At 42.3% G+C, this 27326-nt stretch overlaps 1 protein-coding gene across 1 annotated transcript; it reads right to left on the minus strand.

Moving 5' to 3' along the window:
• Nucleotides 1-1368: 1368 nt before the first annotated feature.
• SP1 (Sp1 transcription factor) lies at nucleotides 1369-27326 on the minus strand. Its single transcript, XM_080661373.1, has 6 exons — nucleotides 27133-27326; nucleotides 25921-26081; nucleotides 23659-25171; nucleotides 8137-8305; nucleotides 3862-4061; nucleotides 1369-2066 (listed from the first exon to the last, which is right to left on the minus strand). The coding sequence occupies exons 1-6, from the start codon at nucleotides 27137-27139 to the stop codon at nucleotides 1753-1755; spliced, it is 2364 nt and encodes a 787-aa protein (XP_080517499.1). The 5' UTR covers nucleotides 27140-27326; the 3' UTR covers nucleotides 1369-1752.

Genomic DNA, 27326 nt, shown 5'->3' on the forward strand with positions numbered 1-27326 from the left:
ATCAGATCAGGGTAATTTTTATTGCAGGTCTCTTAGTAATGGCTAACAGAAAACCTATCCCCAACCTAACAGATTACACACATACACACAGCCATTTCCACACTTCCTCACAGTGAAAAGCCCTCTGACAAGATACCAGAAGGTCAAGAGAGACGATGTTTTAATGGCTGGGCCTTGAGGACAACTCTGGTTGCATTTAAATCTCAGTACCAAATGCACTGAGTTCCCTGCCGCTATAATTTTTGGATCAGTCTCTTCAGGAATCAGGCCATGAAGAAAGCAGGATAGTTTCTCCCAATCTCTCCTATAAACCACAGTGGTAAGACAAGATTTATTTTTGTTCTGGGCTATCATTCCCATGATCATGTGCTTCCTTTTCCCTTAGGAACCACCCAAGGAAGAGTTAAGGGAAAAGATCAAAGGACCACTGCCTTGCCACTACTACATGCTCTGGAGTTCTGCAGAATGGAAACCTGGAACAGATTCATTGCCTGATGCTCCTTAATAACATAATGAAAAAGAATCTACTGGGGATGTTCAAAAGAGGAAGTGTACTTCCTTTCAGAATGTGAACTCAGAAGTTTATGTGAAATCAAAGCTTAGAGCCACCTTGGAAGACAGCTGTACAAAGTCCAAATACTCCCCTAACTTCTGAACTGGACTATTATGAGTCACTTCCACTTCTGAGCACATCATTTTCCTATTAAAAGCCCCCACCTATTATCTGACCATCTTTTGATAGTTTATACAAAATAATCCCAAATTATAACCCTCCAAGGGTCTCTTGTACAATTACATAGAAATACTTTTGATTCTTGATGCTTAGAGCAGCTGATAAGAGAGGTGCCTTTGACTCTTCAGCACCAAGAGGGTACCTGCGTCAGTAGTATTTTGAACACTCTCTCCAGTTACTTCAAGCATCATCCTGGGCTTCAAGGTTTCTCTATTCTGCTGCTGGGACTAATGACTTTAAAAGATTCACAGAAGTGCCTCATCCAGGGATCACTACCAAAAACATGAAATGATCAGGTGAGAGAAAGGGAGACAGAAAGAATTGAGCCTAGAAAGGAGTGCAAGAAGCTGATCCCAAATAAAAAGACAAAATTAAGGAAAAACATTATGTATGTATATATAAACTAAAAGCAGAGCATATGGATGCTTAATCTACGTGGAAAGCCAAGACAACATCTATAAAAGCTTAATGTGTCACAAGGCTTAGCCATAAGGAAATAAGGCAATATAAAAAAAAATGACCAAGATATTTTGGTCACAGAATGGTCTCTTTGCTCCTCCCAGCCAACCCCTGCAAATGCATCTCTATATATCTTTTATATATATATATATATATAATATAGAATCTGTTTTTTTGTTAAAAGTATTTCAATGATCATATATATTTATCAAGGCATGATGGCTTTAGGAACGGGGGAAATCCATCATGAGGGAGTTGAGAAGGGAAACACAGGACAGGGAGGTTGGGGTAAGAAATGTAAGAAACTTGGGTCAAACAAATGCTCATCCAAGGGTGGCACCCACAGAATTTTCAGTTTCCCACTTCAAGGAGGTACTGATGATATAGGTGAGTGCCAGGACCCCATCTCTTCTCTTGTATCCCCTCCCCCAATTCTTCCCACCACCATGCATTTTAATGCCTCATGGCTCTCTCTCCCACATGTCTCTTGGACCCATGCTACCTTGCATCCCAGGGTTAATGGGTATAGCCCATATGTCTCTGGCCCTGGGTGCCTGATCTCAGAAGCCATTGCCACTGATATTAATGGACTGAAGATCTGCCACCTGCATGACATTGATGCCACTGTTGGCAAGACGGGCAATACCCTCTGGACAGATGGCCTCCATAGCTACCATATTGGTGGTAATAAGGGCCGAAGAAGTGGCAGCACCACTGCCTTCTGAACCAGCCCCACTGTCCAGGGGCAAAGTGCCCACACTCAAGGCTACGCCTGTGCCTCCCTTCTTATTCTGATGGGTCTTGATATGCTTTGACAGGTGGTCACTCCTCATGAAGCGCTTGGGACACTCAGGGCAGGCAAATTTCTTCTCACCTAAGTAAAAAAAAAAAAAAAAAAAAAAAAAGAGAAAGAATATAAGAAACGAACATCTCAGGATGTAGGGGGTACCTTGTCCAATTACTGCTTTCAAACTTTATAAGCCAGACTATTAGGCCAATTTTAGAAGGTGAAAAAAGAAAGAAAAACCTGATGAGTATCTTTTGCTTTTTGGAGGAAGGAAAATAGGTAAGGGTTGGGGAGTAGCAGTTCCTGGCCATACATCTTCTTCACACCACAAACACAAGAAGAAAGTGTCTGTGGCCCTGAATGCCCAGCGTAAGTCCCAAGTTTCATTTTTCCTGGACAAGCTTAATTGCCCACTCCCTGAACCAAACATCCTGTCGGGAAGGGATACAATGACTGGTTTAAGCCAATCATGACTCATTCCTGGAGGTGGGAGTAGGATCAATCCTGTCCAAACCAGGTAACTATGAATAGAGACAGAGGGATTGTTTTCAAAGGAAATCTGGCTTTCTGGTACCAAGGAGGAGAGGAATAAAGGAAAAACAAAAAAAGAAGGAAGGGATGGAGAGAGGGAAGGTTGGTACTCAGAAAGGAAGGACTAGAGCAAAAATGACTGGCAGGACTGAGACTAAAAAGAGTAATGGGTCCTAACCGGTTTGGCTCAGTAGATAGAGCATTGGCCTGTGGACTAAAGGGTCCTGGGTTTGATTCCAGTCAAGGGCACATGCCCGGGTTGCAGGCTCGATCCCCAGTAGGGGGCATGCAGGAGGCAGCCAATCAATGATTCTCTCTCATCATTGATGTTTCTCTCTCTCTCTCCCTCTCTCTGATAGCAATAAAATAAATTAAAAAAAAAAAAGTAATGGTATCCTCCAAAATTCCACTCAACTAACTCCTTCGTTCTTTTAAAAATTTTTTTATTATTTTAAAAATGTGTGGGTTTTTTATTGATTTCAGAGAGAGGAAGATAGAAATACTGATGAGAGAAACATAGAGATCGACTACACACCCCCCACCAGGGATTCAAGAATGCAACCCAGCCCTGGCCAGTGTTTCCCAGTAGTTAGAGTGTCAGCCCCTGTACTGAAGGGTCACAGGTTTGATTCCTGGTCAAGGGCATGTACCTGGGTTTTGGATTCCTCCCCGCCCCCAGTCAGGGCGAGTGCCAGAGGCAATCAGTCAATGTGTCTCTCTCAACATTGGTGGTTTTTTTTTTTTTTTCCCCCTCTCTCTCCCTCCCACTCTCTCTGAAAGCAATGGGAAAAAAATATCCTCGGGTGAGAATTTTAAAAAAAAAAAAAAGGAAGAAAAAGACTGCAACCCAGGCATGTATTCTGGGTTGTTCTGGGCTATCATTCCCATGTATTCATAATGTCATTTCATTGTTATTAAGGAGCATCAGGCATGTATTCTGAGCCACACCAGCTGGGCAGGTCCTTCCCTTTTCGTAATATATTTTTATCAACTTCAGTGAGGAAAGGAGAGAGAGAGAGAAAAAAACATCAATGATGAGAAAGAATCATTGATCAGCTGCCTCCTGCATGCCCCCAAGTGGGGATCGAACCCACAACCCAGGCATGTACCCTCGACCAGAATCGAACCTGGGACCTTTCAGTCCACAGGCCAATGCTCCATCCACTGAGCCAAACTGGCCAGGGCTCGTTCCTTCCTATAGGTTTTCCAGATTAACTCCAATTCCATTTGTGATCCATACATTTAGTTTCAATCGTAAGTTGCTCAGTATTTTTAGTTATTTCATAGGTATATTTTGTGCCTTTTCACTTTGGTTTATTACTATTTCTTTCTTCTCCAGGCTCCTACTCACCTGTGTGTGTGCGTTTGTGCCTCTGCAGCTCATCTGAACGCGTGAAGCGTTTCCCACAGTATGACCAAGTACACATGAATGGTCTCTCGCCAGTGTGCCAGCGCAAGTGTGCCCGTAGGTGCGAGGTCTTGCCATATACTTTGCCACAGCCTTGAATGTGGCAAATGTGCTGTTTCTTTTTGCCAGGATCCCCAGAGCCCCTGTAAGTGAGAATACAAAGTATTTATCATTCATTCTAAAGATAAAAATGAAAATACTACAAAGTGTCAGCAGCAATTACCTGATTCATTCAAAACTAACTAGAACTTTTTTTAAATCTTTAGTATCAAAATATAGATCTTTAGTTGATTCTGGTTCTTAATACCCAAAATTCAAGCTGTAGGTTTCCTCTCTACCAGACATTTGCTCTTTTCTGCTTTCCTGTTCCTTAATTCAATTTTGATGTTTGAAGAAATAATCATTTTCACAGTGATTTGTGAAGTCTGTGGGGCTTTTTTTGGTATTTTGCAAGAAGTTAAACCTCAATACAAGCATTTTCCACAGGAACTACTGTGAATGTGGTGGTAATTTTTTTGCTAGGAATCCTATCTAATAAAGAGGGAATATGCTAATTGACCATCACTCCATCACAAAGATGGCTGCACCCACAGCTGAAGCCAAGTTCCCAAAAAGAGCCTTAACGAGCAATCAGCAGGAACCTGAAGCTACGCCCTCCCCCACCCCGTAGGGCTTGACAGAGGACCTCAGGCCATGCCCTCTGCCCGGCGGGGCTTGACGGGGGACCTCAAGGTGCGCTTCCTGTCCTGGTGCTGGGCTAAAGGACCTCAGGCTCCTCCCCCCGCCCCAGTGCCATGTCGGGGGACCGGCCGAATGGGTCTCACGCGATTTTGAGGTGCATGTGGGTGGGCGGGACTCTGGTGCACCCCAGACTCTGACAGAAGGAAGGTTTTCATATACATTTTACTAATTTTCTTTCATTTCTGACACTTCTATTATAGAGAAAGGGCAAATAGCAATATTAAATTATTTCCTCTAATTAATCCCCTTTTAATGTGCTCGAATTTCGTGCACCGGGCTACTAGTGTATTTATAAGCAAAGGGTTTCTCCATTTAAGCACCTGGTTAAGGAAAATATTTTACACCTGTAGAGCTTTTTCATAAAATAAAGTCAAGAGCCAAATGGTGAAGATTAACAGCTGAAAAGCTGAAGCAATATCAGGGAGCTCAGTGGAAGAGGAAGATGGACTGATTAGAAGTGAAAGAGGGGAATAAGAATCCTAACTAATTCAAGGCTAGTAAAAAATTATTCCCTGTATGGAGCAGATCCTAAGCTTCTCTCAGGAATCAGCTCTGAAATGTTTTTGCAAACCAATTTGTTCCATGTGTGATCCATTAGTGGGCATTGGGGAGATTTTTCTTTGGTTTTAGCAGCACATATTAGTAGAAGGAAAGAAACATAATAAAAACAAGAGGCCCAGTGTATGAAATTCGTGAATGGGTAGGGTCCCTAGGCCTGGCCAGCAATCAGGGTCTTCCAGCTGCTGGCCAGGGCCTCCCTTTGTTTCACGCCACCCCCTGGCGGTCAGTGCGTGTCATAGCGAACAATCAAACTCCCAGTAGAACTCTGGAAGGGACAATTTGCATATTAGGCCTTTTATATATATAACTTCAAACTTTATAAGTATTTCAATGATCATATATATTGAAAGGCCCAGTGCACCAAATTCATGCATGGGGGGGGGTGTCCCTCAGCCCAGCCTGCACCCTCTCCAATCCAGAACCCCTCGGGGGATGTCCAACTGTCTCTCACAATCTGGGACCAGTGACTCCTAACTGCTCGCCTGCCTGCCTGATCGCCCCTAACTGCTCCCCTGCTGGCCTGATCGCCTCTACCTCGCCCCACACCCGGGACCCGGGCTTCCCTCCCTCTGGCCAGCCGCAGGCACCCAGGACCCAGGCTGGCCGCAGCCACAGGGGACCGCGGGGCGTGCAGCTTGTCCCTCTCCCAGGCAGCAGGCACAGCCGCAGCCGCTGAAACCTGGAACTGCAGGGCGGGAGGCTTGTTCCTCTCCCGGGCTGCAGCATGGCTGGTCCCTATTCCTCTCTCCCCAGTGTGGAGTGTCTGAGCAGTTAAGGCGTGAGGGCGTGACAACCATTTGCATATTAGCTCTTTATTATACAGGATTATTATATAGGATATATAAGAGAAGATAAAATCACTCTTAGATTGCCCTAGCCAGTTTGGCTCAGTGGATAGAGCGTCAGCCTGCAGATTGAGGGGTCCCAGGTTCGATTCCGGCCAAGGGCACATGCCCAGGTTGTGGGCTCGATCCCCAATAGGGAGCATGCAGGAGGCAGCCAATCAATGATTCTCTCTCATCATTGATGTTTCTATCTCTTCCCCTTCCTCTCTGAAATCAATAAAGAAATATATATATTTTTTTAAAAATCACTCTTAGGTGGAACTCTGAGAAGTTCCTTCAAAACTTTAAATCCACTTTAAGCTTTGTTAAAGACAAACACTATTATACTCAGTGCTTTTTTTTTTTTTTTTTTTTTAAGTAATCCTCACTAGAGGATTTTTTCCCATTGTTTCTAAAGGGGGAATAAGGGGAGACAAACATCAGTGAGAGAGAGACACATCAATTGGTTGCCTCTCAAACACACCCCAACTGGGACTCAGGTACATGCACTTAACTGGGAATCGAACCCAGAACCTTCCAGTGTGCAGGCTGACATTCTAACCACTGAGAAACACCAGTGTGGGCATACTCAGTGCTTTAATTCAGGTTTTTCCTGTAATGTAGTGTTAACCTACAAATAACTCAAATTATTTTTGTTTTAATACTTTTTTTACTTTTGTGCTTATTATTATTTTTTTTAAATATATTTTATTGATATTTTACAGAGAGAGGAAGGGAGAGGGATAGAGAGCCAGAAACATCGATCAGCTGCCTCCCGCACACCTCCCACTGGGGACGTGCCCGCAACCAAGGCACATGCCCCCGACTGGAATTGAACCTGGGACCCCTCAGTCCGCAGGCCGACGCTCTATACACTGAGCCAAACTGGTTTTGGCATTGTGCTTATTTTTATTGGGACAAAACTTTTGGGGTTTTTTTGTTAATCCTCTCCCAAGGATATTTTTTTCGTCAACGATTTTTTAGAGACAGTGGAAGCGAGGGGGAGAGACAGAGAGAGAGAAACATCGATTAGTAGCCTCCCACACGCATCCCGACCAAGGCTGGGGATCAAGAACCTGCAACTGAGGTACATACCCTTGATTGGAATTGAACCCGTGACCCTTCAGTCCATAGGCTGACACTCTAACCACTGAGCAAACTAGCTAGGATGGGACAAAACTTTAACAGATTTTCTTTTTCAAAGGCATTTAATCAACTATGTAACTTTTTATTCTCTCAAAAGCAGTGACTTTCCCAGCTGGAGTGGCTCAGTTGGTTGAGTGTCATCTCACAAACCAAAAGATCACCAGTTTGATTCCTGGTCAGAGCCCACACCCAGGCTGGGAATGAAGCCTGCAGCCTGGGCGTGTGCAAGAGGCAGCAGAACCATGTTTCTCTTATGGATGTTTGTTTCTCTCTCTCTCTCTCTCTCTCTCTCTCTCTCTCTCTCTCTCTCTCTCTCTCTCTCTCCCTCTCCCCCTCCTCTCTCTCTCAAATCAATAAAACATATTTATTTTTTTTTTAAAAGTGACTTGAAAGAAAAAATAGAACTTGAAACTCTCCAGAGATAATACTGAATAGTAGGTATTACTAATGAGAAAATTGTCAGAACTTTGTTCTGCAAGACATGTTAGGCTCCCTGATGGAAGAATTTTCTATCTGAACTAAGCATTTTTGTTTATTTTGAAGGAAAATAAGACTCTGGAAAACTCTTATTCTCACAAGCCATTGTGAAAACACATTAGTGTAGCTCTTTCATTTCTTTGCAAGGCTGTTTTACAAAGCAACCTTGTTAAAACCATCTCAATATAGACATATGGTAACAATCATTAGACCAGCTGGCTCCATCTGATTTCCTTATCTCTAAGAGAAAGCAGGCACCTATTAAGGCCCAAGGTCTTAGAGTCAATAAAAGGATCAGAGCTGGAACCAAGATCCTATAATATGACCAGTGAAATGTATTTTGTTATCTCTCATCCCTCTGCAACATTGCCAAGTCTTAAATATTAAAAAAAAAAAAAAAAAAAAAATCAACCTCTTCTTACTTCTAAATCCTTTAAATACTCTTAAGATACTGGCTTAGTCAACTTACCTTCCTTCACTGTCTTTACAGTAGGGGCAGGTGCATGCTTCCCGCCGGGTCCTCCGACCAGCTTGTGGTTGGGGATCTGGGCTATTCTCTCCTTCCTCTCCTCCTGCTGTGTCATCATGTATTCCATCACCACCGGCCCCATGGAGGCCAAGCTGAGCTCCATGATCACCTGAAAGTAAGAGTAAAGAAAAGGTCAAAGTGGGAAATAGGAGAGGTCATCACAGCTGCAAGCATCTCAGTGACTATATTTTTTATAGTCACCATTTCTTCAAAGCTTTGAAGTCACATTCACTGATATCACCCATACTTGAAATCTCAAGAATTATCACTGAAAATACAAAGAGCCACCTTGGCCGGCATTGCTAAGTGGTTAGAGCATTGGCCCTCACACCACAGGGTCTCAAGTTCGATTCCTGGCTCTGGTCGGGACATGTGTGGAAGGCAACCAATCAACGTTTCTCTCTCCCTACCATCCTCCTTTCCTCCTTCCACTCTCTCTAAAAATCAATGGAAAAAATATCCTTGGGTGAGAATTAACAAAAAAAAGAAAATACAAAGAGCCAATTAAATTTATGAAAGCATAGTCAATCTCACGCAATTTTTAAAATGCAACTCTATACTGGACTTTTGTAAATTTTCACCAATCAGATTACAAAATGTTAAAACTCTAATAATGCACAGCATCAGCAAAAGTATGGGGAAATATGCATTTTTATATATAGGTAGTGACATATAGAACAACCTTTTTGAAGGCCAACTTGGCAATATTAAAATTTTAAATGCACACCATCCAAGTAATTCCACTTTGAACCAGCAATGTCCGATGGCAGTGGTCGGCAAACCGCGGCTCACGAGCCTGCCCCTCTGTTGACTAATGAGTTTGCCGACCACTGTCCTATGGTATACAAATATGTGACAATAGTGTTTTGTGTAACAGGAAAAAACTGGAAACAATCAAAATATACACCATTGAGGCACTAAATAAATTATAACCTTATGCAATGGACTACTAATACATTCATTAAAAGAATGAGATAAAGGTATATACTGTTACCGAAATATGTCCAACAAATTTCTTATTCATTCCGAGTTAAACTACTATAGAAGCAACCAAATAGAACTGACTAAAAATAAGACTTTAAGGTATTCCAAACTAGAAATCATACAAAACCTAAGAGGGAAAACTTCCTCTAATGAGCAGAAAATTGTGCAGAATATTCAGCAGGGAATAGTACCTACCTAGTATACATTATAAGTTTTGACACAATGAGGAGAGGGAGGAACTAGCTATACCCTCAGGAAAGTTTTTATTTGGAATTGGATCCTTTTCAGAATGGTAGAAAAAGGAAGAAAATATAAAGCATACATACATTCTATTATGTCTTTTGATGTTATTTGCTTTTAAAGATAAAAAGTGAATGAAATCACTAATTTTTGTCCTCAATAAATTAAAATAGATAATTACAAAGCTCTAGACCAGTGTTTTTCAAACTTGTAAACTGAAACCCTGCCTAGCCGGCATTGTTGAGCATCAACCTATGAAACAGGAGGTCACCATTCGATTCCCAGTCAGGGCATATGCCCACATTGCTAGCTCAATGCCCAGTGTGGGGCATGCAGGAGGCAGCTGATCAATGATTCTCTCTCATCATTGATGTTTCTATCTCTTTCTCCCTCTCCCTTCCACTTTGAAATCAATAAAAATATATCTAAAAACACACACACACACACACACACACACACAAAAAAAAAACTGCAACCCAAAGTAAAAAATACATTTTATACTGTGACCTAGTACATATAACTGAAACAAAAGTTTCATAAACAATGCTTACCTTTATGATAAACAATGTATTCTTAAATTTTCTACACTCTACTTCGTTTATTTTCCCTTAGCACTGTTGATTTTATGGGTTGATTACAATTGACATTTTCAAAAACTGCTCTAGGCCAGTGGATAAACATAAGGTTTTAGAGGAGCAGATAGCATTCTTCTCAGGTTTTCAAAATATCTACTATGAATAAGTATTCACCTACAAAATCACCTTGTAAATAAGTTAATGACTCTATCCATATTTAAGATTTCTATAAATGGAGTGTTGAATTGGCCTGCTTTGTTTTACCTATTCTATAAAGAAGGGAACTAAGTAATAAGTGCAGTAGATCAAACTCACCATGTAAAATCTAGGCTCTTGATTATACTTCGGTACCTAATCTCTACTTTTTTCAGTTCATAAACATACTTTTGAGTTACTATGCCTAATAATAAGCTCTTCTTGTGCCTTCCTGCTCACTCTACCACTTCTAAGTACAAGCTTATGGCATTAAAATAAATTTAACTAAAATGTTTTGAGACTTTCATGATATTGGCAGAGCTGAAACTGGATAATACTGGAGTACAGGGTTAAGAACAGGTTCTGAAGTAAAAACAGACCTAAATATGAGTTCCTGCACCACCATTTGAGTAGCTTTTAACAGTGAGCAAGTAACTTCTCATATTATTAATCTCATAAAGTTACCATGAAAAACAAATGAAATAAATGTAAGGTGCTTAGTGTAATATCTGTCACATAACAAATATTCAACACTAGCAAAATGTCTTGTGGGAAAATCACACCGTGAGAAATCATGGAATAAGATATACAAGAGCCCTTTGAGACAACATGGATGGACCCAGAGATTATTATGCTAAGTGAAGTAAGCCAGTCAAAGAAAGACAAATATTACATGTTGTCACTTATTTGTGGAATCTAATGAACAAAATAAATTGACCAACAAAGTAAGTCCAGAGGCATGAAGGCATGGAACAAACTGACATTATTAGGGGGAGGGGGGTGGGAAGAGATAAACCAAAGAACTTGTACTTATATGCATAGCCCATGGACACAGACAATAGTGTGGTGAAGGCGTGTGTGTGTGTGTGTGTGTGTGTGTGTGTGTGTGTGTGTGTGTGTAAGGGCTGGATGGAGAGGGGCAAAGGGGGTGGGGGGAATGGGGGACATCTGTAATACTATCAACAATAAAAAAAATTTTTTTTAAAGGAAAAGATATACAACAGTATTTTGTTTGATCAACCTGCTTTAAAAACTGTGTTACTGATTAGAAACTGCCCCTAGTGGGGATGGAGAATTTATCTTTTGAAATTAGCTCAAATAGCTCAGCAGATAAGGCTAGTTAGGATGCAAGTTAGTATCACCAAAAATTATTTACCAAAAATTACCTTCAGAAGAGAAATTTATGAAACTGTAGATCCAGCTATCTACAACAGGTTTTTAGAATCAAGATAAGACAAAACTGTGGTTATACCTGAAACTAATACAAAATAATATTGAACGTAAAGTATAATTTAATTTAAAACAAACAAACAAGAAAAACCATGGTGCAGATAATCAAATCATTTTCTTGATCTATTTTCCAAACTAACCTAAGTCCATTAAATTTAGAGATGCAATTAATTAACTCCCAAAGTTTTCCCCTGTCCAAATCAACTGGGAAGAGGCAAACCTTTCTCTATTTTATTGAAACTTAAGAATGTTAACTCAGGACAGGGCATAATTAAGAAAGAGAGAAACAAAGAAATACTTAAGAGATATTAGGATTCCTTAAAACCATTATGTTTAGCGGTAACTGGTTTGGCTCAGTGGATAGAGCGTCAGGCTGGGGACTGAAGGGTCCCAGGTCTGATTCCAGTCAAGGGCATATGCCTGAGTTGTGGGCTCAACTCTCTCCCCCTCCCCCTTCCTCTCTGAAATCAATAAAAATATATATATATATATATTTTTAATATATTTATTGATATTTTACAGAGAGGAAGGGAGAGGGATAGAGAGTTAGAAACATCGATGAGAGAGAGACATAGATCAGCTGCCTCCTGCACACCTCCCATTGGGGATGTGCCCGCAACCAAGGTACATGCCCTTAACCGGAATCGAACCCAGGACCCTTCAGTCCGCAGGCCGACACTCTATCCACTGAGCCAAACCGGTTTCGGCAATAAAAATATATTTAAAAAGCAAAAAACCCCCATGTGTTTAACCTTCTTTTCAAGAAAACAGTCAAGCCCTAACCGGTTTGGCTGTGTGGATAGAGCGTTGGCCTGCGGACTCAAGGGTCCCAGGTTCGATTCCAGTCAAGGGCATGTACCCTGGTTGTGGGCACATCCCCAGTAGGGGGTGTGCAAGAGGCATCTGATCAATGTTTCTCTCTCAATGATGTTTCTAACTCTCTATCCCTCTCCCTTCCTCTCTGTAAAAAAATCAATAAAATATATATTTAAAAAAAAGATGAAACTTTAAAGAAAAAGAAAACAGTCAAAACTAATACTCTCCTACCAGCTGGTGTGGCTCAGTGGTTGAGTACTGACCCATGAACCAAGAGGTCACAGGTTCAATTCCTGGTCAGGACACACGCCTGGGTTGTGGGCTTGATCCCCTAGGGCAGTGGTCGGCAAACTGCGGCTCGCGAGCCACATGCGGCTCTTTGGTCCCTTGAGTGTGGCTCTCACACAAAATACCACGGCCTGGGCGAGTCTATTTTGAAGAAGTGGCGTTAGAAGAAGTTTAAGTTTAAAAAATTTAGCTCTCAAAAGAAATTTCTATCGTTGTACTGTTGATATTTGGCTCTGTTGACTAATGAGTTTGCCGACCACTGACCTAGACTCTCGATTCCAATAATCACAGGCTGTTGCTGTTCCTTGTGATTAAGCCCCTATCCCAGTGGTCGGCAAACTCATTAGTCAACAGAGCAGCCGACCACTGCTAGGGTAAGCATGTCAAATTCTCGGCTCACAACGAAATTTTTGCAGCCCAGCCAATATAATGGTACGTAAGAAATGTTTTAATAAAAATTTCGTAACTTGCCCGGCTGGCGGGGCTCAATGGTTGAGCATCGACCTAGGAACCAGGAGGTCACGGTTCGATTCCTGATCAGGGCACGCCCCAGGAGGCAGCTGATCAATGATTCTCATCATTGATGTTTCCATCTCTCTCTCCCTCTGAAATCAATAAAACATATTTTTTTAAAAATAAAGAAAAAATTTCGTAACTTAATTTTTACAATATCCTGTTATACGTAATTATTAATAACGAACTACAACATTTGCTAATGACTGATTACTATAATCGTGTTGCATTCATTTCCCTTACACGCCTTATGTGCAGGCGCACCATTTCTCTCCACTAATACTAGCAGTGAATATTTTAGCAGCCAACTGCCACGTCGTTAGTCTTGTACTGACTTGTTTGGTGTGCGCAACAGGAAATATTTTGCTTTCAGGTAACAAGAAAAATGTGTCTATTTGCATTACACTTATTAATCTGTGCAGTTATTCAGTGTCTGGTAAATTCATGTTCAAGAAAAAATACTAATTTTTATTAAAATGCTCTATTATTTTATGTTAATGATTACTCATTTATTTCAGCCCTTTGTATTCAGCATGTCTCTATTGAAATAAATCTACGTTTCTATGAAAATTGAAGCTTTTGTTTTTTTGCGGCCCACAGAAACTTAAACCTTATCTGGCCCCTGTTAGCCTTTGAGTTTGACATGCTTGTTCTAGACCAGTGGTTGGCAAACTGAGGCTCGCAAGCCACATGCGGCTCTTTGGCCCCTTGAGTGTGGCTCTTCCACAAAATACCACGGCCTGGGCAAGTCTATTTTGAAGAAGTGGCGTTAGAAGAAGTTTAAGTTTAAAAAATTTGGCTCTCAAAAGAAATTTCAATCATTGTACTGTTGATATTTGGCTCTGCTGACTAATGAGTTTGCCGACCACTGTTCTAGACAATGTTATCTGTAGTATTGAGACTTTAAGGGAACTAAATAAAATGAAGAGTTTGCTAAAAGTTTGATACTTCACATTTTGATACTTGGGACAAATTTCTTGGCTGTTAACACTTACAAACAGCATCAAATTCCTTTGCAAGCAAACCAATGATTAAAACCAAAATAGTCCATGGAGTAAACATTTTCAATACCAAAAAGTGCAGGAAGTGAAGATTCCTATTTCATGTAACCCCTATTACATGTGCCTATTTCTTAAGTTGAAATGCCTACTTCTTAATTTTTTATGGTAAGGCACAAGTAGATTATGTGATACTAGAGGCCCAGTGCATGAGATTCATGCACTGGGGGTGGGGGGGTTGTCCCTCAGTCCAGCCTGCACCCTCTCCAATCTGGGATCCCTCTCACAATCTGGGACTGCTGGCTCCCAACCGCTTTCCTGCCTGTCAGCCTGATCACCCCCTAACCCAGCTGTGGGCAAACTACGGATCCGGCTGTTCTATCCTGTTCTCTTGCTCTCCCCTTCGCTCCTTTACTTTGAATTTATATTAGTTCACACAAACACTCCATCCATGCTTTTGTTCCGGCCCTCCGGTCCAGTTTAAGAACCCATTGTGGCCCTCGAGTCAAAAAGTCACCCCTGCGCCAGTCTGATCGACGCCTAACTGCTCCCCTGCTGGCCCAATTGCCCCAAACTGCCCTCTCTTGCCGGCCCGATCACCCCCAACTGCCCTCCCCTACTGGCCCGATCACCCCTAACTGCCCTCCCCTGCAAGCCTGATCGCCCCCAACTGCCCTCCCTTTCAAGTTTGGTCCGTCTCAACTGCCCACTCCTGCTGGCCTGATCGCCTACAACTGCCCTCCCCTGCCGGCCATCTTGTGGCGGCCATCTTATGTCCACATGGGGGCAGACATCTTGTGTGTTGGAGTGGTCAATTTGCATATTACCTCTTTATTATATAGGCTATCCAAAATAAATGAAAGTGGTATCTCAAAGAGATATATTCACACTTAGGTTCACAGCAGCACTATCCATAATAAACAAGAGGTTCTAGAAACAGCCCAAATGCAGACAGATGGGTAAAGAAAATATTGTAAACGCATACAATGGAATAGTATTCAGCCTTGAAAAGGAAGAAAATCCTGTCACATACTTTAATATGTATGAACTTTGAGGACATTATGCTCAGTTGAATAAGCCAGTCACAATATTCCATGATTCTACTTATATGACATATCTAAAGTAATCAAATCCATAGAAACAGAAAGTACAGTAACAGTTGCAAAAGCTGAGGAGAGGAAAATGAGGACTTTAATGGGTACAGCATTTCCGTTTTTTTGTTTTGTAACTCCTTACTTGAGGATATTTTTTCCATTGATTTTTAAAGAGAGAGGAAGGGAGGGACAAAGACAGAGAGAAAAATTGATGTAAGAGAGAGACATTGACTGGTTGCCTTCCACATGCATCCTGACCAGGGCCAGGAATCGAGCCTGCAACAGAGGTATGTGCCCTTGACTGGAATTGAACCCAAGACCCTTCAGTTGGCAGGCTGACGCTCTAACCACTGAATAAAACTGATCATGGAGCATTTCAGTTTTGTAAGACGAAAAAGTTCTGGAAATCTATTGCATAACAATGTGAATGTACACTATTTACCACGAAACTGTACACTTGAAATGGTTACAAAGGTAAGTTTTATGTTATGTGTTTTTCACCACAATTAAAAATAATTATTTAGCCCAGCTGGTGTGGCTGTGATTGAGTGTCGACCTATAAACCAGGTTCGATTCTGGTCAGGGCACATGACTAGGTTGCAGACTTGATCCCCAGTGCAGGGTGTGCAGAAGGCAGCCAATCAATGATTCTCTCTCATCATTAATGTTTCTATCTCTTTCTCCCTCTCCCTTCCTCTCAGAAATCAATAAAAATGTTTTTTAAGCCCTAGATGGTTTGGCTCAGTGGATAGAGCATCAGCCTGCAGACTGAAGGGTCCCAGGTTCAATTCTGGTCAAGGGCACATACCTAGGTTGCAGGCTTGATCCCCAGTAGGGGATGTGCAGGGGGCAGCCAATCAATGATTCTCTCTCATCATTGATGTTTCTCTCTTTCCCTCTCCCTTCCTCTGAAATCAATAAAGATATATTTAAAAAAATATTTTTTTTAAAAAAGTAATCCTATATAATAAAACCCTAATATGCAAATCAACCGAATGGTGGAATGACCGGCGGAACAACCAGTCACTATGACACGCACTGACCACTAGGGGGCAGACACTCAACGCAGGAGCTGCCCCCAGCCCACAGGCAGAGGGGGGGCCAGCAAGGGGGCCGGCGTAAGGCTGCCAGCCAAGGCGGGTGCCAGCAGGGGCCCCTGATTGCCTGGCGAGGGAGGTGACCGGCGGTGGCGGCAGGGAGTGGGGCCAGTGAGTGGGCAGCACCAGCCAAGGCAGGTGCCAGTGGGTGCCCCCCAAACTGCCCCACCGAAAGAGGCAACAGGCGGCGGCAGGGGGCAGGGCTGGTGAGCAGGCAGCGCTAGGGCACCAGCCAAGGTGGGTGCCAGCAGGTGCCCCCCAATCACCCCGCCAGCTGCCCCACAGAGGGAGGCGACCGGTGGCAGCGGCGAGAGGCAGGGCCAGAACCAGGCCAGCCAAAATGGGTGTGAGTGGGGGTCCCAATCGCCCCACCAGTCACCCCACAGATCACAGATCAGCCCTGATCATCTACCAGGCCTAGGGACCCTACCTATGCAAGAATTTTGTGCACCAGGCCTCTAGTCTATATATATAAAAGCCTAAGCAACCGAATGACCGGAACCTATGACACGCACTGACCACCAGGGGGCAGACGCTCAACACAGGAGCTGCCCCCTGGTGGTCAGTGTGCTCCCAAAGCGGGAGTGCCGCTCAGCTGACAGCCCCTTCCCGGCAGTCTACCAGCATGGTGGCAGCCACTCCCTCAGTAGTCCTGCAGGTCCAATCTCCAGAGAACCAGCCAGGCACCAACAGACCCGTGCCGCCGGCATGATCCTGACAGTGCTGCTGGCCTCCTGGAAGTTGGCCTACGGCTGCTTCCCCTCCCTAGACGCTCCGCAAAGAAGAAAAAATATAAAAACGGCCACCAGGTGGCTCCCGAAACCTGCGTGAATGTCACTGGACCAATCTCGATTCCAGGCCAGCAAGGGTGTCCCACCACTTGCCTGGAGGGCTGATTGCATCCTGTGCCCCCCCCGCCCCCAACCCCCTTGAGTCCTCACCTGTGAACGAATTTGTGCACCGGGCCTCTAGTAATAACTAAAATTTTTCATTTTAAACAACCTCCCCATCCCCATGTATAAATGCTAGGGATTTAACAGAACAAATACACCATTAAGTAAATCCCAATATTTATGTAATTTTCTTCCCTCTTTCCCATGCATCTGCTTTTACAATCATGAGCCAAAATTTTAAGAAAAAGGATAAACAGTTAAAAAAGAAAATTAGCCCTGGCCGGTTTTTCTCAGTGGTTAGAGCGTCGACCTGCGGACTGAAAGGTCCCAGGTTCGATTCTGGTCAAGGGCACATGCCTGGGTTGCAGGCTCAATCCCCAGTAGGGAGCATGCAGGTGGCAGCTGATCAATGATTCTCTCTCATCACTGATGTTTCTATCTCTCTCTCCCTCTCCCTTTCTCTCTGAAATCAATAAAAATATATATTTAAATATATATGTGTATATATATTAAAAAAAAAAAAAAAAAAAAGAACACCAAACCAAAGAAAATTCTTCATAATATGGAAAGTTTCCAAATAGGTTTCAGGGTTATGAGCTTTTTACTTTTTTTTTTAACATATTTTTATTTATGCCCCATACTGGGGATCGAGCCTGCAATCCAGGCATGAGCCCCTGACCAGAAGCGAACCTGAGACCCTTCCCTCCGGCCAATGCTCCATACACTGAGCCAAACCAGCTAGGGCATGGGCTTTTTACTTTTACCTTCTTTAAGACAAATGGTCTGTATAAAATTAATACTCTTTCTTTCATGAGTGCAAGAAACTGCCAAAGAATTCTAAGCAGAGTACTTTCAGATACATCACTAGTAACCATATAGAACCTGGACAAAATTGGGCCCTACAGTCTTTTTAAAAAAATATATTTTATAGATTTCAGAGAGGAAGGGAGAGGGAGAGAGAGAAACATCAATGACCAGGAATCAAAAGGTGGTGACCTGCTGGTTCATAGGTCAACACTCAACCACTGAGCAGGGCCCTACATAGAAGACTTTAAAAGGGTTGTTAAACCATATCCACAACAGAAATGAAGGGGGTAAGGAAAGGAAGGTCCTGAGAGGGAAGTTACAGAATAACATGAAAAAAACAATAAATGGAGAGCAATAAGGAGATCAGATTTGCTATAAAAATGTTTCAAGCATATAAGGGAAAAAAATAAGAACTGTCAAAAAGCCTTCCTAATTGTCAAAAGCGGGGGGAGGGTTAATACCCACACTCCCAATATGACAAACTGACCCTCATGTGTTCAAAGACTGATTATGTCTTTAATTTCTCTTTTGCCATTTTGTTCCTCCCTTCATTATCATTGATTATTTATACTTTACTTTGAGATTAAATAAATTCAAATTAATTCATCTGGTTAAAACAAATTCTGATTCATAACAAAAGTTTACAAAGAAGTTGTTGATTAAACATGCCTTTTGCGCCTTTTTTCCCCAATTATCTGTCTTAGGCTACAAATGTCAGTAACACCTCAAAACTGAATCGGGAGGGTGGGGGGTGGAGGGTGTCAAATCCATTCTTCTACTTGATAGAAGTGGATTGGAGTAGAAAGGATCTTGATTTGAAGTAAAAAAAAAAAAAAAAATGTGTCACTAAATTTTGTCAGTGGCCTTTGGCAAGTCATTGAATCTTTCTACAGGTTAAGTCTGAATAAGGGTACTGGAAGGGATGAAGGTTTCCAGAACTAGCAACTGTCAGTTTAACTGCTATTACCATGGCTAGTCTGGTTAAATTTTATTAGGTTTGCAAAGAGCTGTAACTTTTAAGCAATCAAAACAGGGTCAATTCAATGAAGAACTTACTGAATAGTTTTAAAAGATCCATCTCAATAGCATTTAACCTTAGGTTATTAGCAACATTTGCTTGCCTATGAAAACCATTTAAAATTATTTTCCAGAGATGTATACACTGCTAACTTAATTCTCTCATCTCTTAAAGGGCAAGTCTTTGTTGTGACCTAGTTATATTTTAACTTCTTTCTTGAAATTGTTAAATTATTTTTTTTATTTTGTACATAGATACATCATGAGAAGGAGGATTCCGTGTAAATTAGATAGGCACATTCAAACTTGCTAAACAAGTAATACTGCCTAGTTTCATAAACCATTCAGAGTTTTAAAAACATTAGAGCAAAAGTACAAATTCAAATTATAGCTCAAATTTGCAACCAACTCTGAAAAATACTCTTTCTACAGAAATTTTTTCATGTCTTTTAAGGAGAACAATTCTAAAAAACCTAGGGTAGTATTAACAATATAGTCATAGTTGAGCAAATAAGTTTTAAAATAATCCTTCTACAGAACAGGGCCTGTATGTTAAATACTAGAGAAAGGAATAGTATTATTGTGACACACCTTCTGCAAGAAATATGAAAAATATGCTTGTTTTTCAATTAAATAGCAAAGTGAAAATTTTCAACTATTATGTAGTTTACAGACACACAATACAAAGCATTACTTACAAAAAGCATTACTTATATAAAACTTTTCTTCAGATATTCATCTTACATTTTAAAACATTTTCAAAGCCAACAAAACAATTAGAAGCACGAAATGACCAGAGCTAAATTATTAGTGGTAACATTTACATACTACTTTACAAAGTGGAACAATTAAAAGAAAAGGGAGCTATGAGAACTGAACAGATACTAAAGTTTTCTCAAACACTAGACACTCTTGTGCTCTTGTTATTTAATTAAGAACTAAAATGGCCACATTACACAATGCAATATGATTTAACAATGACGTCATTTACCGAAAGCCACTGGAATGAATAAATAGGAGCAACGGAAAAGGTTTGAAGACTGTCTTCTCAGTCTTTTCAGATCAATCAAGACACCTAAGTTTTAAAGGAGATCTTTTCTACTTAAAATCATTTAAAAAGTACTAACATCACCATAAGAAACAAATATAATATTTGATAAAGCAAATGATGCAGAAACATTTGACATATTTGATAAAGTGTATTATTTTAAAACCAGGAAATTCTCTTGTATGACCTTTTGCACTAGAACAATTCTCAACACATTTAAATCATCCAAATCTACTTATCACTAATGTTCAAATGCACTAGGCTAAAATACAAGTTTTTAACAAATTAGGTCTCAGCAATCTGACCCCAAGTTTAGTGACACTGTTGGCAAACCAACTCTAGTATCACGTTCAACCTAACTTCTAAGAGAAGACATTTTCCTGACCCCGATAAAACCGAACAGATGTGAATTTTTTATTTTTAGTGCTTGAAATTTGCTTCTTGAGTGAATTATAGACATCAAGGAAGTATGTTCTATTCTCCTGCCAAAGCCCTGCACTCTTTATTAGGCAGAACTCCCACGAAGTCACCCAAACTCAGTCTTTGAAGGCCAGCCCCCACTCAACCTGGGGTAAGAGTTTTCAGGTCTCAGCAGTTATTGGGGGAAAAAACCTGAAGCTTTAAACTGAAAAAACAAAAACAAAAATAAGATCTATGAGTGTGACTACAAAATGAGAGGAAAGGGTGTTGGGAAAAAAAGAAAAAACTGCTAACTTTAAAAATAAAACAAAAACTAAGCCCATCAATCATCTCACTGTCTGGAAACTAAATTTAGTTTACTGGGTGGTCCCTTCTTCACTACCACTCACCAGGGGCAGGGCCAGGAAAAACAAAGGAATACAAAGGTGGCTGGTTTTTTTCTAAGTTTGTGCCTTTGCCTGTGTATTCAGCAAACAGAAGTAAACAAGAGTAGAAGTCAACAGGAGGGCTTAGAAATTTTTTAAGATTATTTTACTTTTTAATAATAAATGTAAACAAACCAAGTGAACACCATGGAAGCTTCAGTCTTTCACAACCATGCTATCTACCTACCTATTCTATTCTACTACATCATACTGCCAACAGGTTGAGTTTTTCTAGTAAAATAACTACATACCAGAAAAGGTAAAATGAGACACGGCAGCTTCTAGGCAACAGTTGAACAGCACTAAGCTTCAAGGAAATAATTTTATTATTTTTCATTAAGAATGAAGTCAGATCAATTGAAGAGAAAAAAATGTTGCACAAGTATGACTAACCAGAAAGGAGGAAACTGTATCTTCAGAAACCACTATTAATGAAGCAAAGAACTTCAATTCTCACAAAATGGCCTTTCAGTGCCTCATCTAATTAGTGAATGTCAAGCTGCTGCTACCTTACAGAAAGGCATGAATTTTCTTGAGCTCAGAGACCATCTATAACAGCTAGGTAGCCCTATCCTATGACATTAAATGGCAGACTTCCCCAGAGCATGATTTAGCAATGAGTGCCTCATAACTACTCCTTAGAGCTTAAGTTATAAACCTTTTAGAAATTGCAGGGATCCAAATTATTATTAATGGGAACAATCCCACAGCTTTGCTTTCCTTTGAAGAGCAAATTACTGGATACAACCTCGGAGCAAAGAGAAAACAAACATGCTAATGTAGATTAACCAGAAAGTATCTAATATTCCAGGCTGTTAGTTTCCATTTTTTATTAAACTTTCCTCATAATTTTTAGTCTATAAAACACTTGCCAGCTCTAGAGCATTAAATTTCAAAGAAGCAAAGCTACACATTTTTAACAAACTAAAGGATTTTTCTCAAGTCCAGACTTAAAACTAACAGGTAATGAAATTCCCTTAGTAGGAGAATTAACCACAAGCTCAAGCTCTGGCTGTAGTCTCATCACTTAAAAGTGCTTTTTAATATCTCCATGTCCTTATCGAGAAAATAAAGCAATTTACAGATGATTTCTTAGGTCCCTTCCAACTGTAACTTTCTAGTCTAAGATCACTAAGAAAATTACTGTCTTGATAAAGCTCAAAATACAGTCATGGTAAATACACCATAAGAATGTAAAAGAGTTAGGGAACTTGACCCCCCCCAAGCCAGATTTTCCAAACCTTCAGAAGGCAGGAAATATGGCTGGCTACCTATTTGTTATTCTCACTTATATAAGAACCAATCTAAATGGAATGACACGCTATAATAAAAGTAAGCATTTCATACACCTACATATATTCCAATAGAACTAGGAGTTCAATGGCATTAAACAATTCCCCATAATTTTTATATATCATGCCAGAATATAAAAACGTATATATATCCTTTTATCATGCTTTAGTAAAGATTAGCGACCTTGTGATGGGATTTAAAATGATACATTCTAAATAGACTGTCAACTTTTTAAATAGATATGATTTAAATTTCAAATTAACCAATTTGAAATTCACTTAGTTCAAAGTGAATGAGTGAATATTGTAGTCAACTGATTCAATACACATTCCAATATATATACTTCTTTCCTAAAGTCTATTTTTCCCTTCAATATTCTCCTTATTCCTAATTCCTCTCAACTGCACCTCCCCACTCCATTCCAGGCCTCACTCCCCTTCTCTCCCCTCCTTCCTCAACCATACACTATTTTCATAGCAGTCTAAGAAGTGGTTCTCTTATCTAGGAAATATCAGAATCACCTAGGAAGCTTATTAAAAAATATACATTAGTGCAAGGGGAGGTGGATGGACTCTACTTTTAAGGAGTTAAAAAAAAATTAAACCTTGAGTAACCAGCTTGCTCAGGGTAGAACAGCCTGATTAACTAAAGATTAACCAGAGAACTTATTTTGTTGAAAAAAATTCTTCTGGAACCCATTATGTCACTATTCCCCTCACTCAGGAGTTACAGTTCTTCATGAGAAATATCTGATGATTTAATAACTGTCCTATAAATAAGTCAAGTTTATAATCAATTCTTATCCTACACAAGAGAGGACCCCAAAGGCTAAATAAAGCCCTCAAGCTAAGAATGATTTTACATTTTTTTACAGGGTTGTAAAAAACAAAACAAAAAAAACGTGATTAAGACCATATATAGCCCTTACCCTAGCTCAGTGGTCGGCAAACTCATTAGTTAACAGAACGGCAAACCGCGGCTCTCGAGCCGCAGTTTGCACAGTGGATAGAGCGCGGGCCTGTGGACTGAAGGGTCTTGGGTTGGATTCCAGTCAAGGGCATATGCCCAGGTTTCGGGCTCCATCCCCAGTAGGGGGCGTGCAGGAGGCAACCAATCAGTGATTCTCATCATTGATGTTTCTATCTCTCTTTCTCTCCCTTCCTCTCTGAAATCAATAAAAACATATTAAAAAAAAGAAGACCATATATAGCCCTAAAATAAATACTATTACTAGGCCTAAAATAAGTACTAACAAACCCTTTACAGAAAATGTTTGCAAATCCTTGTTCTGTAGTACTAAAGGCACTGGAGGTACAGATTCCAGGGACATTGCCCAGAAGTGCTCCTTTCTCATCAGATTAACTGGGGGGAAAATTTTGTTAAATCAGTTCCAAATAGAATCATTGCTATTTCTCTGACTTGCCTAAATGATTAGCCCTTAAGAAAGTTACTCCCTTCTTTGGAATCAACAGTTTCAGCTGAGGTGCTAGTTAGCTGTGAAACTAAGTGCAAAAAATTAGAAGCCTTACCTGGGGCATTTGCTATAGTCAAGGGCAGGCTTGGAAGCTGGTGCACCTGGATTCCTGAAGCACCCAAAGCACTGAGGTTAATAGTCTGGAGACCAGGCATGGAGGATAGTTGAGCAGCATTCACAGTGACTGTGCCCGCAGGGATAGAGGCAGCTGAGGCTATGGGTGTAAGGGTAGTATTGCTGCTGCTGGTCTGCCCCAGGGAAACACCCTGCATTGGGGCCAAGGTGATTGTCTGGGCCTGTGGGTTTTGAACTTGAAGGTTCTGCAGCTGAAGAGTCTGCCAACTGACCTGTCCATTGGGCCCCACTGTTGGTGTCCGGATGATGATCGGGCCAGAGTTTGGAACAGCCTGAAGCTGGAGGTTCTGGAGGGTTTCCTGGGAGATAGCTTGAGTTGTAAAGGTCTGCCCTGACAATGGTGCTGCTTGAAGAGCCTGGAGGGTCTGCCCCCCTTGAACTAATTGAGGCTGGATAAGAATTTGTTGTTGCTGTGACTGTTGGTTTTGTTCTCCCTCTTTTTGCTGACTTGTTTGCAGTGACCCTCCAGATGTCTGGTTCTGCTGGATGTTCAGAGTATCAGATCCCTGTAGCCCACTAACCCTCTGGGATGTCTGTCCTTGAGAGTTGGTCCCTGCTGATCCGCTGGTGGTAAAGTTCATAATTCCCATGTTGCTGGTGGTAGTAGTTGTTGAATAGCTATTGGCATTGGTGAAAAAGGAGCTGGAACTGGCTTGTGATGATACCAAACTGGCAGAACTAATGGCAGTCCCTGAGGTGACGGGCTGTGAGCCACTCTCCTGGGATCCAGAGCTGCTGATCGTGACTGCCTGAGAGCTAGGAGTCAAAGTAGCTGCAGAAACGCTGTTAACAGGTAGCAAGGTGATATTCCCATTCAGGGCCACCGGCACATTGGTCACATACTGAGTCTGTCCTGAGAGGACATTATTAGCCAGGCCTTGGAGGGGGACAGCCTGCTGGAGTAGATTTGGCATAGCAGCAATGATGTTGCCTCCACTTCCTCGATTTGTGATGATCTGTTGGTTTGCACCTGGTATAATCTGTATTTGACCAGAACCGTCCTGCTGCACTTGGGCTCCAGTGGCAGCAAATTGCAGCTGTTGCCCATCAACGGTCTGGAACTGTGGGATTACTTGATACTGAATATTAGGCATCACACCAGGTAATCCTGTCAGGACTTGCTGGTTCTGTAAGTTGGAGGTGGCAGCCACAACATACTGCCCACCAGAGACGGTACGATTCTTGGAAGACTCACTGCCATTGCTGCCATTGGTACTGCTGCCACTCTGTTCCTTTGAGGTAGGAGTAGCCCCAGAGGAGGAAGAGATGATCTGCCAGCCATTGGCACCCTGTGAGAGTTGTGTGGCTGTGAGGTCAAGCTCACTGGTGCCCCCTGACTGGCTTGGGCCCTGGGAGTTGTTGCTGTTTTCATTGGGTGATTCAATTCTGCTGCAAGTTGCTGCCAACAGAGCCAAAGGGGATGGCTGGGATTCCTAGCCAAAAAAATGAGAGGGAAAGAATTAGTTTAATGACATCCAGTTGCCAGCCTAGGGGGCAGTATACAACAAATAAACCACAAACAGTGCAGAAAAACCAAGAGCAAAAAAAAAAAACAGCCTTCGACAGAAGGGTCCCAGGTTCGATTCCGGTCAAGGACACATGCCTGGGTTGCCAGCTCCATCCCCAGTGTGGTGTGTGCAGGAGGCAGCAACCAATGAATCTCTCTCATCACTGATGTTTCAATCTCACTCTCTCTCTCTCTCCCTTCCTCTCTGAAGTCAACTTAAATATATGTATTTAGCCCTAGCTGGTTTGGCTCAGTGAATAGAGTGTCAGCCTGTGGACTGAAAGGTCCCCGATTCGATTCTAGTCAAGGGCACGTGCCCGGGTTGTGGGCTCCATCCCCAACAGGGGAGATGTAGGAGGCAGCCAATCAATGATTCTCTCTCATCATTGATGTTTCTGTCTCTCCCTCTTCCTTACTCTCTGGAATTAATAAAAAATATATTTAAAATGTATATACATATATTTTAAAAAAACAACAAACATAAAAAAAATCTGTTGCTGAAACTTTCATCTTTGGGGAATCATCTCCAAGTCACCTGTCTCTCTGTACTTACTTCCCTATCTATACAGTAAAGTGGTTAGCCCCTTCCTAAAACTTGTTCTGTGAAAAAAAAAACACATCTAAAACTATACATTCTCTCAACACTTTCCCCACTCTGTCCTGATCATTCCTTACCTGTCCTCCTCCTCCTCCTCCACTGCTGCTGGTACTGCCTGTGCTGCTGCTTCGAGCCTGAGAAAAGGCACCACCACCATTACCATTGCCCCCATTATTGCCACCAACTCCTTTCTCAATCTTCACCACGGCTGTCATTTCATCCATGGAGTGATCTTGGTCTAAAAAGAATTAAAAGATAAACAACTTAAAGTTGGGGGAAGGAAAAGGGTAAGGTGAGGAAGGGTAAGAGGAGGTTATGAGGAAACAGACATGACTAAAAGGTGAAAGCGCCAGTGAGGGGGTGGGTGGGAATGGATGGGAGAGAAGGGACAGTTGTAGGACATATAGGACATGAACTAGGCTCACTGATGCCAAAATGAGCCTCAACTCTCCTTTTCACAAACTTAAACTCAGAAAATATTGAAAAGATGCTTTTGGTATAGGAAATGTGAAAGGCAGTGGGCATGCTGAAAGAGTTTCAAAATAAAAAGTATGGGGCGGGGAAGGATAGGTTAAGGCAAAAAACATGTGGATGTATAGAAAGCTTGCTAAAATTAGGATCAAAGGAGATGAAGAATGAGAAAAATTCAAATATAAAAAGTAACAAAAGGGAAGAAGGGGGAATAAAAAAAGAAGAGATAAAAAGTGTGAGTGAGGAAACATTTGTGAATTCTGGTTAAGGGACTAAAGGGGTCCAGGGATTAGAAATCTGGAGGTTTCCTGGCGGACTGAGGGCGGACCATAGAGGGAAAGGGCGGTTTCGGGGTGAGGGGCGTGGAAAGGGCGGGTCGGTAGGGGGGGAGGGGAAACCTACGGAGGGGGGGGAGGGCCCTGGGGCAGGCGGTGACCAGAAGGCGGACCAGGGAGGCGGTTGGCCCGGGCGGGGCCTGCACTGCTCGGGCCACCCCCGCAGCTCCAGCCCCCGACGGGAGGAGCCTCAGGCAGGCGGCCGAGTTGTGGGGGGTAAGGCCCGTCCCCCCGCGGCCGGGGCGGGCAGGGGGCGGGCGAGGCCATTCTGCCCCCTCCCCCGGGGCGGGTGGCCCATCCCCCTCCTCCTCGGAGGCCCCGCCACTGCCCTTTCTCCCTCCCTTCCCTCCGCCCCGGGCGGGACCAAGGCCGCCGCCGCCGCCTCCCGCCCGCCCCCCCTCACGGCGGGGACCGCCCGGTCGGCCCTCGCGCGCGCCCCCTCATTCCCTACCACCCCTAAGCTTTGAGTGGACTCATCCTTACCGCTCATGGTGGCAGCTGAGGGACGAGCTCAAGGGGGTCCTGTCCGGGGGGGTTGGGGGGGGCCGGGAAAAACGCGGACGCTGACGAGGCAAGCGAACCCGGACCGGACAGGGAGGGGGGGGTAAGGAGGAGGGAGCAGCGCGCCACAAGCCCAACCTAGGCCCCACCTCTTCTCTACTGCCCCGCCCAATGAG

The sequence above is a fragment of the Plecotus auritus genome (assembly GCF_963455305.1).
Source record: "Plecotus auritus genome assembly, chromosome: 3".
Classification (NCBI taxonomy): domain Eukaryota; kingdom Metazoa; phylum Chordata; class Mammalia; order Chiroptera; family Vespertilionidae; genus Plecotus; species Plecotus auritus.

Excerpts from the sequence above, each read along its gene's own strand:
- SP1 (XM_080661373.1), bottom strand. Across the intron at positions 25,172-25,920 it reads GAGGAGGAGGAGGAGGACAG|GAATCCCAGCCATCCCCTTT; the intron begins GTAAGGAATGAT and ends TTTTTTGGCTAG. Across the intron at positions 2,067-3,861 it reads GCACAAACGCACACACACAG|GTGAGAAGAAATTTGCCTGC; the intron begins GTGAGTAGGAGC and ends TTTTTTACTTAG.